We start from the raw sequence: 19693 nt of genomic DNA on the forward strand, positions 1-19693 counted from the left end.
TTTTTCTAAGCTGATGGCCAAAATCAGTGACTTAGGATACCAATTTTTTTCACTTTTTAAATCAGTTACAAAGCTTCTATTTGCTAACTTCAGGTTGGCTACACATAAGTATTTTTCCTTGTCTCAAGTCAATTCACTGAAGTCTCACAAAGCCAGCATCTTGACTATAGTCTCCAACAATGCAGAAGTAGTGTATGTCTTGCTCCTCCCTGGTACCTTGCATGGTTCTTGGCCTGTGCCAGGGAACTCAATAAATATTTGTTTACTGATATGTACTCAAAGCATTAATCTGTTAAGCTTTCCAGAAATAATTTTTAGGTTAGTCCTTACTGCTCCAATCCCCAGAATACAGACAGTGTTAATATTTTTGCAAATGTTCCTTCACTTACTAAAGAATGCTCAGAAAGAACTGTTTAGTGAGCTTCCCTGGTGCTCAAGGTACTACTTAAAGCAGGTCTCATTTTAGAAAATGCATGCACACTGGAAAAGATGTACTGAAATTAATTTTGCAAACTTGAGTATCACCCTCGTATTAATTTCTTATAAATCATTTATATAGTAAGTTTCTTAAATCGATATAAAGGTATATTTATTTCTACTATAAGTAAGAGCAGAATTTAACATTTTTATATTGTTCTGTCTGATTAGCCTGTTAAGCATTGTATTCACTTTCAAGAAAGTAATTTTTCTAAAAAGAAGCTGTCTCATTGGTAAGCAAGGATTTCCTCTCTAGGAATGGAATGTACTGTTTTCCTTTTTCATATCCATCTGCCATGTCTCTTAGCTACACACAACTGAGTAACTTGCATAGTCTTCGACTCAATTTCAAAACGAGTCTTTGAAAATGCTAGAAAACATTAGCAAGTCTTTGAAAATGCTAGAAAACATTAGCAACTGCCTCCCTGACTACTCCACAATCCTGAGACAAATTACCTTCCCTCCTTTGAAGTTCTGCTTTAACAGAATAGACATTATCCAAAATTAAAAAGCTCTTGCATGCACATGGTTTAATGAAGAAGTTCTTCAACAATATGAACTGGTTGCACTGGAATCACTGGAGAGTTGACTGGAAACAGACATTTCCAGGCATCATCCCAGAAATTTTGATTCATTAGTTTAACAATCTTCGGTTTAGTTATTAAATAACTTGGTGTGAACTTTGTCTTCTTCAAATATAAATACTTCTTGGCAATTATCTTATTAAATATTCTGAGAATGCTTACAGTTACCTGTAAATTTCTTACATAATACTAGGTTTTTAATTATGTACCTCTCCAAATTCCATTGTAATTTTTGATGTCAGTTCAAACTTTTGATAAGGAATGCAATTCCTCAGAATTCTCTTTGAAAAGTGAATCACAGACATGGAGGAAAATTAGCCCAAAACTCCAAAACCCGGAAGACAAACTGGGAATCTAATTTACAAAGGCCCCCCAAGACTTAGTCTATTTAAATAAAAATGAGGCAGAATTACATTGAATAAGTAGAATAATAATAAAGAGAAATAAATTCAAATGCAAATGAGTTCAGCTAACTTCTCTGGGTATCAATTTTCTGATAATAAAATAAAGAGGGATTACAAAATTTTAATCACTTTTCATGATAATCTGATTAAATCAGAATACTCAAACGAGAATTGTTACATTAACTCTGAAGCATAGTTTCAGAAATAAGTTAAAACAACCTATAAAACAGATTATTATAGCCAACACAGAGCAGAAAAAATGAAACTGAACAAACTGTAGACATACTCACACATACCTGTTCATCTACATGCAAAATGGAGGACTTAAATGAGATGGCACATGTTGAATGAACAGACATTTATACAGGGTCTGTCTACTATGTGCTAGGTATTATACCAGGCAAAAAATACAAGAAATAAGATCCATTCCCTATTTTATAGTATAATGTAGGAGACAGATACATAATGCCTGCCTTCAGGTGGTTACTAAATATATATTAGATACCTTACTTTCTCCTTCTCAGTAATTATGCACTTTTTCTTCCACAAATGTTTGTGTATGTTTGCTAAAATTTCAATTTCAGGTATGTATCTTCTCAAAATTGAAAACTGTTCCATATTATATCAAGACATATTTTGTACTGAAAGGACTGATGCTAACTATTTCCCCATGGAAGGAGTTATGGGGCAATAAATTTACTTCAATCAGTAAGTACTATACATGCTCCTGATGAATATGCTTTGTACATGGAATTCTTATGAATTAAAAGTTATTAACATATAAACCAATGTAAAAACTGGAAAAACTCTTTTTTCCAGATAGAAACTGATTTTCAATTGTGAACTTTACAATTAAGCCAGCTATGCAAAAAGACTTAACTCTTAGCTGACAAAACACTGCCATGTATACTATTTGTTTGCTCAAAGGCCAAAAAAAAATCAAGTCATGCTAGTCAAATAAGATGATCTGCTCCTCTTTCAATACTAGTTATACATAAACATTGACAATAACTTATTCTTGCAAAAAGTCTTGCTTTGTTCTAGAGATCCACAGTATGAAGAGGAACCCTAGAGTGCTGGGCTATAGAAAGTTCCATAAGCACCAACACTGTAACTCTTGAGTTCCTAGGCCTACCACAGTGCCTGACACACATGAAGACATGAATGACTAAACCATAAAAAATAAACTCCCTCAAGTAAGATTATTTAGCCTACACTTAACTGCCATCTCTACAGTGCCTTTTTCAATCCAAGACTTTTATTATAACCATCATTAAAAAAAAAAAAAAATACATGGACAGCAAAATTCAGAGTAAAATGAAAAGCTGAACTTTCGACTTTTGATAACAGAAAAATGAAACATGAAACCTGGTGACAGAAACATTGGTTATTCAATCTAAACTAACTTATGGAAACACAAAACATGATTATTAGTTTGAACTGCACATGTGATTACATTCACATCAAACTTTCAGCTACTGCACTCGAATAGGTTAATGTGTGATCAGAAGCCTATTTAAAACTTCTCACGTACCCACAACATCTCCCCAGCGCGCACCCATACACAGACTTATTTCAAAATGACATTCCTGACTCCTCGATTGCTAAATTTACTCAAAATTCACCATGGTCAACTCCCTACCCAGTCAATTTACTTTTCACTTCCTTTTACATGGAAGCAGATGTCTCTCTCAAAATCTATGTGAAGAAAACGAAGAAGTTACCAAGGTTTTGGAATAATAACAATTTTAAAAAAACAACAACAACGAATGAGAACAAATTACCCACGCACAGGAAAGAAAAATCACTCTATGTGGTCATCACGTTGTGGTCTAACACCTGGGCAACATGTGGCTCGGTTCAGTTTTTGATCCCCACCCCCACCTACAAATTCCACGAATAGGACGAGTCTGTCGGAGACTCCGCACACGTTTTCGGGCCCCGAGAGGGATGACAGCTCGGGAAGCGCCTCCGGACGGAATGAGAATCACTCGAGGGGCCATCCGAGTCGCGTCTTCCCAGCCTCCCGCCCGCCTCCTCCGGCCGCGGGGCTCCTTCTCCTCCTCCCACCTCCACTCCTCACCTCTCCACCCAGGCTCACGCGCTTCGCATCACTCGGTCAACTCCTGCTCCGCACCTCCCTCCCTTTCGGTTTTATTTTCACTTCCCACGCCAGGTGAGGAGTGGAGGGTCCGGTTGAAGATGCCGGCGGGCAGCTGCACCGCTGCTCTCGCGTCCGCACTCAAGGCTGGGCTCGCCGGGGTCGCTCCCACTCCCAGGACACGGCGCGCGAGGACCGGCAGACGGCCCTGCGCCGGACAGACCCCCAAACCTAGCAGGGAGGGACGGGGCGGAGCAAGCGCGGGACTACACGTCACCCGCCTGCAGCGGCGCTAACGTCGTCACGTCGGCTCCCTCCTGCCCCACCCCTCCCGCGTGCGTGCGCCGCCTCCCCGCCTCCCTCCCGCACCGCTCCTAGTAGGACCTGGTCTGAGACAAGGGCGCGCCCCCGACGGGCTTGGGCGCGTGCGCGCGCGGTCCCGGCACTCTTGTGACCTGGTGCGTTTTCCTTCCCGGCCAGGCCTGCCACCTACCGCGCACCACCTGAGTTTTTCTCTGCAATTACTTGAGTAGGCTGCGTTTTCTCCCCGCCCTTCTCTATAAGGTGAGGACGTGGGGTAAATAATTTCTCTTAAAGGTAAGGGAGAGAAGAGCAGTGAGCAGGAAAAACCGGGTCATCGCCATCGTCATCACCAACCAGAGCTCCCGGCTGCTGGGCACTTTTACACGGTACCCTGGTCTGAAGTCGTCCTGCTTTCCTTACGCTTTTTAGATTCTCAGTTTAGTTCTCTTTAAGTTATCTCTGCTAGTCAGTCCTTGGTCGGCCGACTCCAAAAAAAAAAAAAAAAAAAAAAAATGCCTGGTGATTGATTCCCTGGCTCAATTGAAAAGAGAGGAAGACAACATTAAGAAAAATTAACTAACCTCAAGAACTGTGGTGAATGTGTGTACAGTTCTGGACTAGAAGCTGGGCATGCAAAGATGGTATGAATTAATGTGTGTGGCTCCTTTTTTCTCTCCTAGCCCCTGCTTCTCATAAGGAATGTGTCTTGAGGCCTAGTAGAATTGCATTTTCAGAGGCAGCCGGTAGTGATCATTATACTCTTTACTGGCCAAGCCACATCTGGAGTTACGTGTTCAATTCTAGATTGAGCAATTTAAGAAGACCTCAAAGAAGTTGAAATTATTTCAGAGAAGAGCAAAATGGTGAAGAGAACTCAAAAACAACAAATGAAGTAGTGGTTGAACTTTTGAGGATTCTTATAGAAAAAAACTACGGGGGCTATCTCCAAATCGGTAAAGACTCGTTATATGGCATAGATTTGTTGTATGTGGTCTCAAGCGATGCAGACTTGAGAGAAACAGATTTCAGATCCTGAAAGGAAGATCCCCTTCTAGGACTAAACAGAGAAATTGCATTAGGGTGCATGGACACCCCGACTACTGGATTTGATTTTAAGTAGATTTTAAAGGCTTACTTAAAAGGTACTAAGTGCAGGGTAGCCATGCATCAAGAGAAGATTTAGTTGATGGTTTTGTTAAAGTTACTTCCAGTTTTGATATTCAATCAGTCCATGGTCCCAGCCTTAAAAGAATCTACAGTTAGCTTATGAGATAAGACAAATGCATCAAAAGGTAAATAATGCAAAGAAGCCATATGGTAAAGAGAGTTACTAACAATAAGTGCTAGGAATTCACACAACAGATTGTTATTACAGTTCCAAAGTCTTAAGGAAGAAGGAGGAAATGAAAATAGACTATCTAGAACTGCCCTGTCCAGTAGGGTAGCCACTAGCCAAATGTGGCCATTCTCTCTTGAAATATAGCTGGTCTGAATTGAGAAATGCAGTAAGTGTGAAATACCAGATTTCAAAAACTTAGTACCAAGAAAAAGTAAAATATCTTAATTCTTATATGGACTACATATTGAAATAAGATTTGGTATATATTGGATCAATATATTAAAATTAATTTTACTGATTTATTTTTCCTCTTTTAATGTGGCTACTGGAAAATTTTAAAACAGATGGCTTGCATCTTATTTTTATTAGACAGTCCTGGCTTAGAAGGACATATAGTTCATTGAACTCTAAAAACTGTCTTTGTCCTCTTTGTAGTCCCTGGGGGGTTTTCCAAAATGTTAATGGAAAGGCAATCTGATGACAAGATGCTAATGAAGGAAGACTGTCCAGATCCAGAATGTATGTCATGAGCAAAGACAAGGAAACAAGACTGCAGGTACATTCTATTAAAGTGAGTACCTATTTATCTATAATGGAAGGTTATTGTAAGATGATAGTAACATTAAAATTAGGTAGAAATTAGTCTGTAAGGAGACTTAATTTTGAATTTAAGGAATTTAGTACTGTAAGCAATCAAGATTTGGCAGTTACAAAATGGGATTTTAAGATTATCTTGGCAATATTGGGTAGGGTACATTGAAATAAATGGGTAGTTAGGAGACCAATTAAAACTCATTGTCCTTAAAATATGTATTATACCAAAAAATGTTCAGTAGGTGATTGATTTAAATAAATTATAGCACACCTCTAAAGTGGAATACTTTATAGGCATTAAAAAAGTATGACTTAAATCTGTGTTGCTTGATATGGGAATATATCAACATGTACAATTGAGTACATAATTTGTAAAACTATATGAATAATATAAACCCTCATATGTAAAATTATATGTATATGTATGTAACTAGATCATTTGACTAAATGCCTTAATCATCTCAGAATTGTCTCAAAAACAGAAAATCTCAAGGTGAAATTGTTTCCAGTTCGTTTTCAGTGGCTCAACAAAGTCATCTGTGTTTTTGGCTCTTCTCATCTCTATATTCCTTCATCCTTAGTATGTTAACTGTTTATATTCAGCCTTGTCACCTTATGGGTGAATGAGTTGACAAATTCCAGACTGATTTGCAGTCCATCAGTCTCTTAGTATCTACTTTGGTATATATGTCCACTAGGTGGGCTCAGCTCACCAGTGCCCCACAACCTCAGCTTCTAGGCCTTTCTGCTTTGACCTGTTCTCAGTCCATTGTCTTCGTTTCTTCTCTACCGCAGGTTGCAACATTGGATTTTAAAATTTCATCTTTGCTGGGCCTCAGTGCAGTTTCTTATCTGGAGCTGACACTTAACGACTCGGGAATGCGGATTACTAAAAGACTCAATTCTAAGATAAACTTCCCTAACACTTTTAATAAATGATGTTGGGAAGGAAAAAAAGCTAGATGACTGCCATGGCAGACACTATCGGTTGCCTCTCCAATCACATTTTTCTCCTCTTAATGAAATTAATAATTTAGGGTACCAATCGACTAAAGAAATGTGAGCTCCTCCCATTACTCTGGAAGTAATTCTATTTCCCTTAGACTGAAAATGTTGTAGAGGTAATCATGTAACCAAGGGACAGTCAGCTAGGGAGGATTCTGCAATAATTTTTACCCAAATGGCAAAATATATGCTTAAAAACTATCAAGAGTTATTCTTGGGTTACTGTTCATGACGGTGGAGTTGGCATATAATTTGCCTATTATTCTTTTCTGGACACTCCTGAAATAAAAATGTGGAAGTAGAAAAGCCGAGGAATAAATACGAATAAAGATGTGTGTTTTGTGTATGCACTTATGTGGAGGGGAGAATGGTATGTGGAAAAGGGAAGAAAAGTAAATGAAAATTCAACACTTCCGTGGAAAACAAAGCTAATAGTAGTGGTTTAACTAGTAATAACAAAACCATTGCCTAAAAAAATATAGTGAAGAAGCTACAAAAGAATTAGTTGGAGGCATGGCAGAAGGCAGAAGTGAGAATAAGCTGAAAATGGAGATACATTCTAAATATGGTACAACTGAATCAATCATCACGCACATTTACTTCACTCATTCATATACGCTGAGAGCAGGCAAAGACATCTGCCAGCAGACAAAAACAGAAGCCGAATAAAACTCCAAATCTTCTCTAAATGTGTAAATAGTAGAGAAGAGATGGAAGCTTTTATGTTGACAATACTGAGTAAAACCATTCTTTTTTCTGGCATTCAGGGCCAGGGTCTAGAGAGCCAGCTACTTTCCTACCCATCCTGAAGTGAAACTTGATATATGGTATTTCAGTCCCTGCCATGCCCAACCCAGCCACTTATTCACAATTCCCATGTAAGAGAGAGAACTGGAAGAAATCCTACTTACTAAAGCAAAAGAATGACCGGTTCTTTTATATATATGAACATACAATGAAGAATCAACAGGCAAATCAGGAAAATCATTATGAAAAAGACAAAGAAAAACAAAAAAACTAACTCTAAAGGAAGCAAATATAATTCACAAAATAACATTTTTTTAAAGCATTCCAATTTATATACTCCAGTATTCAGAACATATTATATCTATAATATACAAACAAAGTGCTCTGAAAAAGGAGCGACCATATAATGAAATAAGGTTCTGAGACACCTAAAATCATAATTGCTTAAATAAAAAATTCAATGGAAATACTAGAGATAAAATCAAAGAAATCTAGAACATAGCATACATAGAAAAGAAAATACGAGAAAAGATTCATGGAGAGCCCATCTAGCAGACTAACATTCCACTAGCAAGATTTAAATAAAAGTGAGGAAAGAAATTTTAATTATAAGAGATTTTTTAAGAATGTTGAAGAAAAGTTTTCAGATTGAGTAGGCTACAGGGTACCAGAAAATATATATAAAAAGAGTCATACTTGGAGACATTATCATGTAATACCAAGACTAAAAACTAGGAATAATAATAGTCAATAATTCTAAAGTTTCTAAACTTAAAAGACATGTTATCAACAAAGGAATGAATATCAGACCTAGTACTGGATACCGGAAGACGATGACAGCATTTTTGTAGACAATTTTTAAGTCTAGAATTCTGTAATTCAAATAATCAATTAACCGCAAAAGCAAAATAAAGATGTTTTCAGACAAATAACGCTCAGAACTGAAGAGCAGTTTCCTCCCATGTGATCTTTTAGGAATTACGTGAGCATCTACTCTAGGAAAATAAGGTCAAAAACTGAGGAAATAATGGAATTCCGAAAAAGGTGCACCAATCCTAAAAAAAAAAATGCAAAGAAAAATCCTGGAAAAGGGCTGTGTAGCAAATCTAGAGAGGAAAGAGTGTCGATGGGAGCAATTAGAGTTCAAGGAGTAAGGTCTTATGGAAGGAAATGGAGAATTCAGTGGAATAAATGGTAAGATAGGGGATTAGAAGGAAAAAAAAGTTGTAGTAAGTCAAATAGTGCAAGGATAAAATGAGGAAAGAAGTAGTTCCTTAAAGAAAAAAAAAAAAATTATCAGAAGGATCACAACAATACATATCCACTATACCTAGCCTGAGAGGAAGAAAGGGAGCCAGCAAAGGAGAGTGGCCAAAGAGGAAAGATATATATCGCCAAGATATATAAAATTATTTTTTTAAAGTTGTCAACAGGATTAATTACTGCTTAAAGTCAGGGAGAGTGGAGACTAAGTAAATGTCTTTGGGGATTTAGGTGATTGATGAATTGGAAGTAATTTTAGTAACCTGGCAGAGGTGGAATCAGAATGGCAAGTATAAGAGTAAATGAGAAATGACAAAATGAAAACACTGATGATAATTGTTTTTGTGTAGTAAATACATGAAAAAAGCAGAACAATACATGAAAGAAATATCAGGGTCCAGAGAAAGACTTTTGTCTGTATATATGTTTTTTAAGATAGAAGAAAACAAAACCAAAAACGAAATGTTGATAAAGAGAAAGAGCCCGTAAGAAAGAAATGAGTTAAGGAAATAATGAGGTAAAGGCAGACAAGGATGCACTCGAGACCATGAGTGAAGTTATTAACCTTGGTAAAGAGACTTTTTCCGTGAGACAGGACAGAAATAGAGGATGCTTGAAAATACAGGGAAAGTTGAAGATATTAAGGAATGTAGAGCTATAAAAATTTCAAAGTCAAATATACGATATGAAAGGTATGTTTCTTTTGGCAGCCCTGAAATTATAAATTGTTCAATGGATGAATATTTTAACTGTTTTCTACATGATGAGATATATTAAGTTTTCATAAAATATTACAAGATGCTGATAAAAGCCAATTTCAAAGATGCAGTTTCAAGGATGTATAGGTTAGTTTATAAAAGGTAATACTACTCAAAGTCAGTATAAACATATGAAATAAAAACTACAGATCACAGTTTTCAGTTTACAGTTTTCATTGGCTAATTTAACTTGAGATCCAATTGGTCGTCCAAATGCCAAGCGAGACTCCATGATAAGTGTGAGTATGCATATGAATATATGCTTCTGTGTGTGAATGGAACTTGGGGGAAGGAAAATTAGAGGTAGTTAGCTGCAAAACAAATTATTTTAAATTAGCTTTTTGATATTAGAAACTAGGTTTGAGTTCTTATACAAGTAAATCATTCACCCAAAGTTTGGAGCTGAAACATATTTATTCCTTAAAGCATTGCGTGTGGGAAGGAAAGAATCATTCTTTGCCAACTGTTACCACATGTAACTCTCCAATAGATGTTAGGAAATTGTTTACACTGCATATAATGAGACTAAGAATAACAGTAGCTTAAACAAGAGTTTTCCTCTCACATAACAGACTAGATGGGTAATCCTGGAATGGTTGCTTTCTTGATTTAGTCATCCAGGAACCCACACATTTTCTCTTTACTCTGCCATTTCTAGAGTGTTGTCCTCATCTTATAGTCCAAGATTATTCAAAATCATAACCATATTCCAAGTAGCTGTCTAAAGGAAGAGAAGAAACAAAAGCACGTTCCTTTGGGAACAGGAGCTGAAAGTATACCTATCATTTTCAGTCACATGACTACACTTAGTTGCAAGGAAAGCTGGGAAATGTAGTTTTTACTTTAAGCAACTATAAACCCTGTTAAAAAAAAATCAGTTCTATTACTCTGAGGGATAGAGAGATATTTGGAGATAAATGTTTCATCCGGATGCTTTTCCTTCTCAATTAAAGCAAATATACTGTTATTGAACAGATAAGGAGAGCCTCCTGTCACTTATTAGAATGAGCTACAGGAAACAGGGTGGAATATCAAGAATACCTTTTCTCTCTGTCTAGCACATAAAAGGTGAGTTAGTAAGAAAATTATAACATAAAATGCTGGATATTAATTATTGTAAGGATTAATTTCTTTTCCTGAAATTTAAACTATTCTTAAGCATGTTTAATATGGTCAAAGTAAAGTTTTCATTCATTCTACCTACAATAATTAATTAAGCATATATCACATAACCCACACTTTGCTAAACATTGTGAAACTTCAAAAAAATATATCTCTAGTCTCAAGGAACTTAGAAGAACTTACAGTTTGAGTAGGAGACAAGTTTATCACAAGACTATTTAAGAACAATTAAGTACTGAGTTGTGAGATACTATATGAGTATAAAGAGTACAAAGTAAAGATAGGCCACTGCTGGTTTCAGGAGATTAAAAACCTTTGTGGAAAAAGTGAAAAGTGAACTGGGCATATAAGAATAAGTAGAATGTATTAAACCTTTCATATGCAATATAAAAGGTTTATTTATAGGATTGATTCTAGAGAATAAAGACATGTTGAATTTAAAAGTCTCAGTTGTGGCTGGTGGTAGCCTAAAGGCTAAAATTGGCTGGCTTATTAGTTTATAAACAGGTTTCATATTATTTACTCTATTTTGAATCCACAAGTACCAGCAGAATTCCTAACACATAGTAGACACCAAGTGTTTGTTAAATTAATACAATTTTTTTTAGACTCAGTGTTTTCTTTATTATGTGACTAAGGACATATTTTTTGTTGAGGTATAGCTTTTTTATTTAAAAAAATTTAGGTATACTAAAGTGTACAGATCTTAAGCTAACAGTGCGGTATGCTACCTCATGTAACATACCTAAATCAAGATATAGAATATTTTCAGCACTCTTTGATGCTCCAGATGACTCTCCCAATCACTAGTCAATCCCCCAACCCTACTCCAGCCACCTCAAAGGAGCCACTATTCTTACTTATATCAATATAGATTAGTATTCTTGGTTTTGAAATTAATATAAATGAAATTACATAGTATGTCGCTCAACAAATTTTCATGTTGTTGACACCCCAGCCTTAATTTGTGACACTTTTTGATTCTTGAAAGATATTTTCCACCTTCTATTTTAAAAGTCTTTTCTTATAGGAAATCACACAAAAGGTGTTTATTATGTAGTAATATACATTAAAAGTGCTTTGATCTTTAAACTTCAAAGACAGATTGTGCTTACTTTTAGGATAGAGAAGGTCAATATAACCTTCATCCTGTACCATTATAGTATACCTTGGTACTATATATATGGATTCTACTCCAATTACTAACCTGTAATGCATTTTTTTTAAAGTTGGACAATAGCTACAGAATAAAATTTGAGTTTTCCAGTAGGCTATTAAAGCTAGAACTGACCATAAAAGAAAAACAAGGCTGAGTAGCAACATTACAGTGATTTTGAGGCTTGGGGATTGGGTAAGCATATAACACTCCCCTAAAAAGAGTAAACTCCCAAAGACCTCCATAAGGAACAGTGAAGTTGTCAAAAATTGTCCCTATATTTTGAACATTCTTTCTTCATATAAATGTGTTGAGGAGTCATCACTGAGGAACTAGAACAATTATAGTTTAAAATAAAATTTAAAAACTTAAAGGTTAAAGTGCCACTTATTAATGTCATATTTCTGTTCAAAATGAATTTTAATTACTGCTTTTAATAGATTTACCTTTTTTCTAGTTTAGTTGCAATTTTTTTGTTCTTGTTAAGGTATCGGAGAGATCTAGGACTTAAGTAGATGAAACAGACGGGAGACTAAAATGCCAACTTAGAAAGTGCTCAAGATGAGGGCAGTTGAAATCAATCAAACCACAGGTCTGCCAGGCAACTATTATAGAGTCATTCATTAGTCAGGAAGGGTAAGGTTTAAGTCAGGCATAAGATTCTGATTTCATAGGTTTGAGAGGCTAAACTAAAAGCTACATCAAACTAACTGTAGATTGAAGGTTCATCCATCCATTCATTCAATTTTGATATTTATTGAGCACCTACTATAAGTCAGCAGACAAGACAAATATTGTTTTGGTTTTTACAGGCAATAGCTAAGATTCACTGTACACCTACCTGCTACTTACTAGTCAATGTGCTAAGCATTCTTCCCAGAACATCAAGAAGGCATATCTAGATTTCACAGGTATGGAAATTGAGTTTCTAAGAGATTGATGATCTGGCTGGAAGAGAATGTGTAAAGGCCATTGGGCCAACCCTTTAAAGCTGAACTTTCTTGCTTTCAAAGGCTCTTGCCAATCGTAATGGACATAGTTTCTCAGTGTCTAAAAAAATGTCCTTATATGTTTCAGTTTCTGGGCTGGATACAAGAGCCCCATCTCTTGGCGAGATCTGGAATTTCATAAAGATGACCTGGGGACTGATGACAGATTTGTCCAGAGTTACCTTATCTCTTCTTTATTAAATGTTTTGTCATATAGGATTTCAACATTTTCTAGACCAGAAGAAGGAGCTCATTTTGGTTAAAGCTCTGCCAATTGGTGTTTATTTTACCATTATGAAGAAGAAAGATAGAAAATAAGAACAGGTAATTAATTTTAGTCTATTAGTATTTTAAAAATATATTCATGTTTGCTTAAAAATAAGTTCTCCCTAAAAACATGATGTTGATTTCACTAATACTTCATTTTAAATTTAAAATCTGGATACAGTTAATGAAAATGAAGTTGCAGATTGTTCTAGCCTGACCAAATCTGAACATAAAGTTGCAGATTTATACAACTCTAAAGAGACCTGTTTAAAAACCACTAAAGTTAATTTTACAAAATAAGTGATGAATATGTGCTCTGTGGGAGAATTTCTTTTTAAAGCTTTCACAAAGCTACAGAAAGAAATTATAAATACATATGTAAGCAAAATAAGGTTAACCAATAATTTTTTATTATGTGTGTAGCACTAATTATGTTTTCTTTTATAAAAGCATAAGTTGTATAATACCTACTCATACTTTGAAATTCTGGAAGTAGACAACTATATCCTAGCAAATAGCAAGCTTGTGTGTTGAGACCACCTCCTGGAGATATGAATACGGGTTTCTACTGCCCACAACTGACATAAATCCCAGAACTCTAGCTCTCTTCTTCCTGGACATCCCTTCCCCTGATAAGTTTTAGGAATGAAGGCCAGTCCCAAAGCAACAGCACTCTCCTGGCTCTAAAACATCAATATAACACTAGTTTTTTGCATTTTCCAGCTGCAGAAAACACATTCTGAAAAGTTTTCCTGTGGTTCCCTGGCAGTACCCCTCACTAGATTTGAGGTTAGAAGGTTGTACTCTTCTACGCCTATTCCTAGTAGAGAGTGGGTACTCAGAACACAGTGACAGTCCTCCTAAGAAGGTTCTCTTTTACTTTCTCTGATGCTTTCTTCTATCCTTAATCTGGTTGAAGGTTTAAAGAATCATGTAAGAGATTCTTGAATGCATTCTTTTTGTCAACCTGCATATGGAAGGGAGAATGTCTCATACTCACTTGGCATCTTGGCATCTGTTAGTGCTTCAACAGAAACTCTTACAGTGAAAATCCCATTCTAAGATCCTGTTAGAAATAAAAGCACAAAGTGGGACACGTTATAGAACCTAGGTGTGAGTGGCATTAGTACATATCAGACCAGGGTCCAGATATTTCTTAAAATTGTGTCAGTTTTTTTTCATCTCTATTACTAACATCATTATTCAAAACTTTATAATTTTTTACCAGTACTGTTGCAGTCACTTGACTCTGCCTTGTTTTTTATCCCAGTTAAATCTTTTCTTCCTAATACCACCAGATTGGTTGACCTAAATTGCAAATATTACTGTGTCACTTATCTGCTTTAAATCTTTCAAAATCTCTCAATAGCTTTGCTCTAGACTTGCTTCTCAAATGTTAGAGTACACGCAAATGACCCAGGAATCTCATTAAAATAAAAATTCCATTTGAGCGGATTTGGAATGTAGTTCCCAATTCTGAATTTCTAAAAACTTCTGAGGTACTGCTGCCACCCCAGGTGTTGCTCCAAGAACCACACTTTGAGTGCCAAGGGCTTGGAGAAGTTTTGGCTCCTTAGTTGTGCCATTCAAAGACCTAATTAAACTTACCTATAGCTCTGATTTTCTCTCTTACCTCTACCTACAGCTACAGGTTAGAGTCTCAGGGAAAAAAAATGATGCTGTTCTATGTCTGGTGTTTTTGTAAAAATTGATATTTTACTATAGTGGTAACTGGGATCTTCTTTCCCCCTTTTAAGGTTCCTTCAGCTCTGGAAAGGAATCCCTACATTCACAAATTGGGTTAGGTGTTTTGTATTAGTTTGCTGTGGCTGCTGTAACAAATTACCACAAACTGAATGACAGAGGCAAAAAAAAAAAAGAAAGAAATTTAATCTCTCACAATTCTGGAGTCCAGAAGTCTGAAATCAATGTGTCAGCAGAGCATGCTCCCTCCAGTGTCTTTAAACAAGAATCTGTCCCTTGCCTCTTCCATTTTCTGGCGGCTTCAGGAGTTCCTTGATTTATGGCTTCAATCTCTGTGGTCACATTGCCTCTTCCTCTTAGGTCTCAATACTCTCTCTGTCTCATATTTATAAGAAGGCATATCATTGCATTTAGGGCCCACACGAGTTATTCAAGATGAACTCCTCCTCTCAGTGTCTTAATCACATCTTTTTCATCTAAGTGCATATAATATGCACTCTTTTGTCACATAAGGTGGTATTCACAGGTTCTGGGGATTAGGATGTGGACATATCTTTTTTTGGGGGGGTTACCATTTATCCCATTACATGCCTGTTTTTAGAGCACATGGCATTATGAAAATCATAGCTATCATTTATTTCATTATTTTAGGAAAAATTTCCCTGATTCCTAACATTTATTTAAATGCCCTTCTGCTTATTTTTACATAATAGGTATCACACTATACTATAAATGTTAATTTCCTTCCATGTCTTTTATTTATAATCTATACTTATGCATTATGTTGTATGTAATAAGTGCTGCTACTAACTGAGACATAATAGGTGCTCAACATATATAATAAAGATTTTTTTTAAAGTGAGGGGACTTTCTTATTGTCCACACTAGAATAGGTACTCATACTGTATATTCTCAGAGATCACTGAACTTCTCTTTTTTTTTTTTATCACTTATCTTGTTTGTAATTAGGTACATACTTGTGTAATTGTTAGATGTTTGCTCCTCCCCTAAATTATAGACTCTACAAGGGCAGGGACCATGTCTTTTTTCATTGTCCTATTCTTGTTCCTGGTATAGTGCCCAGCACAGGGTATTTGTTCAGTAATACTTATTAAGTGAATGACCAACTGCATGAATGGATCTCTGTGAGAGAAATTAATGAGGGAAGTGGTGCTCTTAGGTTTTAGTTTAATGTCAGGAGTTGCAAAGGGAGGTATATTCTGAGAAAAGAGTAAGAATATAAGAAGGTCTCTTGAAAATTAACTGGAATACTTAAGGATGGAATAGGAAGAAGGCAGCAGGGATGAGGACAGACAAAGAAGAACAAACAGGACTCTTATAATAGTTACCATTTTTCAGAGGTTTATTATGTGCAAGTCTATTAGCCTTTTACTCATTCAAAAGAAAAGTAACTATACCCTCTGAGAAGCTTCTTCTCTTGTACACAGCCCATTTTGAGAAGATTCAATGCTCTGACATTCCCTGCAAAAGCAAATTTAACTTCAAAAACATTAGTAATGTAAATGCTATCAAGTTTTCTTTGGGAAACCCACCTTGTACACAATAGAGCAAAATTTAAGCAACTTCTTTATTAGGTATCTCTATTCTCTTTCAAAATCTTCATCCATACAGGCTTTAGATCTCCTCTCCAGTTTTCCCTTTTCCTACACTGATTCCCAAGTCCCTTTTTTGTAATGAGGTATATTGTTACAGTAATTTCTCAGTAAAACAGTAAGCATTAGTTCATTTCTTTAGACTTAAATTATCTCATTTATTTTTAAACAAGGTAAGACATTGTAGAGATATAGAGAAACAAAATAACAGTGTCACACAAGTAGTAAGTGATAGTGCTAGATTCAAATCCAGATATTCTGGTGCCAAAGTCTATGATTTTAACCATAATTCAAACATAACACTTTGATATTGTATTGAAATATCTGTTCTGTAATTGATACTTAGAAAGATCACTTATTTGGAATCACCTAAAAGAATTAATGAATCATAACCTCTGGGAGTAGGACTAGGTTTTACAGTTTTAACAACCTCCCTGACAATTCTTATGCTCATCAACATTTAAGGGACATCTGCACCAGACTAGTCATTTCAAGAATAAATTCTGTGGTTTATTTATCTTTGTGGGTTTTTTTTTTTTATCATGTCATTAGTGAGTAAATATAAAAATAAGTGTGTTGAGTTAAACCAAATTTATTTAAGACTCCTCCTAACACTCTTCAGTTAAGACGGCTTTCAGAATCTGGGATGGAAGTAAACTTCCAAGTAAAGATTGAATGGATTTAACTGTAAGATTTAGAAAGAATCAGAACAGAAAACTTACAGGTTATTAGATTACTTGGAAATCTGGCAATGCATTGTGCTTGCATAGTATTAAATCTAAGCAAAATTTAAGTTAGTTTCAGAGTTTGGACCTCTCTGCTACTTACACTGTTAAATGGTCCCAACCATAATCTCCTCCTTAGTCTTTGTTTTCCTAAAAGGAAGGGTTAGAGACTTTCCCAAGAAGAGGGATGATTTTAAAAATATTTGACAACCTGGGCACCAAGCCATTGGAATGGACACAGACCCAATAAGAATAAATACTGGCTGTAGTATTTATAGTACAAATAATTTGTGCTATTTATAGTATTTATACTATAAATAGTAAAATATAGTAAAAATACACTGGCTGACAACTGGCCCTGCTCTAGCATCTAGCAAAGTACCCTGAATATTTGTCTCTCAATATATATTTATTTTATAAATGAATAAATGGATAAATGAGTGAATGAATGAATGAATGTTTTTCATATGGAACTAAAATATATGTCCCTGTGGCTTATGTACACTGGTCTTACTTTCTATAAACCATTATACTTAGTTATATAGAAACTTTATATAGGAATTTATATAGAAACTTAGTTCCTGTAAACCATTAAGAATCTGTAGTGGCTTAAAATTTTTCAGAATGTCCATGAAATATTCTTTTCCCTCATGCTATTTCAGAATCTTACCACACCCCCATCAAATGGTGGCATCTGTGTACTTCCCTCTTGAACCTGGCAGGCCTTTGTGATTGCCTTGACTAGTAGAGAATGGGAGAAAGGCCACTGTGTGACTTCTGAATCTAGGTCATAAAAGATGGTATAGCTTCCACTTGGAGCCCATTCTCATTTGTGAAGAAGCTGTGGTTACACTGAAAGGCCCACATGAAGAGAAATCTCAGGCGAGTTGACAGCCAACACCAACTTGTCAGCCACGTGAGTAGGCCTTCTAGGAGTCGTTGCTCAAGTTTTTGGTCAGGTCTCCCAGATGATACCATTTGGAACAGAGATTAGCCTTCCCCACAGAGCCCTGCCCAAACTACAGATTCATGAACAAAACAATTGATTGTCATTTTAAGACACTAAGTGTTAGAGTGGTTTGTTATGTGTCAATGGATGACTGGAAAAAGATCTTCAGTGGTGGAAGGAGCAGAAAGTAAATGATAAAAACAGGAAAAGCCATTTGTGACTTTTTAAAGTTAAAAATGTGTAATATTTCATTAATTCAGTAATATCCATTTACTATTCATTTTTATTTGAACTTTAAGTTACAGAAATCTAATTCAAACTATATTAGGAAAATATAGGAATTATTGGCTCTTGTGAGTAATGGTTATATTGAATCCAATGGACAAACCATCCAATAGACATGAAAGAAATGGCCTTAAGAGAAAGAGAACTGGGTAATTAAATGTTGTTAGGACTCTTTCTTATCTCTCCTTTTCTCTCTACTTTCACTTTGCTCTCACCCATTATTGCTAGTTTCATCCACATGGCTTGGAACATGATTTCTGGAACCTCATAGACTGGTCTCTGACACTGACCACCTAAGAGACACTAACTCTTTTAGTACGAGTTTGAAAAATGCCACAGAAAGACTTCGAGTGGCTGGCTTATGTCAGATGCCTTTTTTTGGATCTATCATCTATGCTAGGTGGTTGAGGGCTAGGTCAGTTTGTATGTATGTACATATATATGTATCGATCATCTTTCAAGCATTTATCTCTACTTAGACTCACTAGGTGGGGGAATCTCATGCTTCTATCATATTTATATTTTAGTGATTCCTAAACATTCCCAGACCTGACCAGATCTTAACTCTAGGATTTTTTTTTTTTTTTCCGAAAATCCAAAGCCAAGTTTATTTGTTCATTTCTTGCATTTGAAGTACTCCTCGATGACATCCTTGGCCTGAGATTCTTTGCTGTAGTCCTTAACCACTATACAACTGCAACCAACCACTTTCCTGAGTTTTTCCTCTCTGTCAATTTTACAGAGGCCTACCCATTCTCCTAGTTTCTTGTTGTCATCAACTTTAATTAGGTTGATTTGGTGTTCAGCACAAAGGGCCTCCACCAACTTGACATACTTAGGCTCATCACAGTTGGATGCAAGCACACACAGATGGGTCTGGCACTTGTCCAAGTCTTTGGCAGCTTCATGAATTCCATGTGCTAGGCCATCGTGGATGAGGGTGGTCTTCAGCACCTCTAGTAGAGCAGTATTAACATCCATTACATCTCCAGCAGCAGTGCCTTCTTCGGTCATGGTGGTGGGTTACAGGAGGAGCTGAATCTTAAAAACACCAAAGCCTCGCCTTTGCTCCATGGAGGCAGGGAAAGAGCCAAGATCATATATCTAAATGTCTACTTACCATTTTCACTTGACTGTCTAATGGTAACTTAATCAAGACAGGGTAGGCAGCAATCAACCCTTATATCTCAATGGATTAATATAACAAATGTTTATTTGCTTGTGCAAAGTTGGCTGTATTTCTGGGCAATTTTCTAGGGCAACTGTTCTTTATGGGACAACTCAGTCATCCAGACTGAGGAAGCCTTC

The 19693-nt window shown here is 36.1% G+C and overlaps 2 protein-coding genes and 1 long non-coding RNA gene across 4 annotated transcripts in view; 1 reads left to right on the forward strand and 2 right to left on the reverse strand.

Moving 5' to 3' along the window:
- Positions 1–3698, reverse strand: part of ASCC3 (activating signal cointegrator 1 complex subunit 3) — a 261881-nt gene extending 258183 nt beyond the window's left edge. The window contains exon 1 of the mRNA XM_039869401.1: positions 3549–3698. The gene's annotated coding sequence lies outside the window, so the exon portion shown is untranslated. The remainder of the gene's footprint in view (positions 1–3548) is intronic.
- Positions 3699–3948: 250 nt separating this feature from the next.
- On the forward strand, positions 3949–7142 carry LOC120607693 (uncharacterized). 2 transcript variants are annotated; one of them, XR_005654206.1, is made up of 3 exons: positions 3949–4130; positions 4550–5779; positions 6598–7142. It is a non-coding gene; the product is annotated as an uncharacterized LOC120607693 (long non-coding RNA). The 2 variants fall into 2 exon arrangements; XR_005654200.1 differs by lacking the exon at positions 3949–4130 and having other exon boundaries at positions 4263–5779.
- Positions 7143–18957: 11815 nt separating this feature from the next.
- On the reverse strand, positions 18958–19404 carry LOC120607687 (40S ribosomal protein S12-like). The gene has a single exon (XM_039869412.1). It carries the CDS (start codon positions 19397–19399, stop codon positions 19001–19003), a length of 399 nt encoding a protein of 132 aa, XP_039725346.1. The 5' UTR covers positions 19400–19404; the 3' UTR covers positions 18958–19000.
- Positions 19405–19693: the final 289 nt, after the last annotated feature.

This window comes from Pteropus medius, unplaced genomic scaffold (genome assembly GCF_902729225.1).
Source record: "Pteropus medius unplaced genomic scaffold, Ma_sr-lr_union100, whole genome shotgun sequence".
Taxonomy (NCBI): Eukaryota; Metazoa; Chordata; class Mammalia; order Chiroptera; family Pteropodidae; genus Pteropus; species Pteropus medius.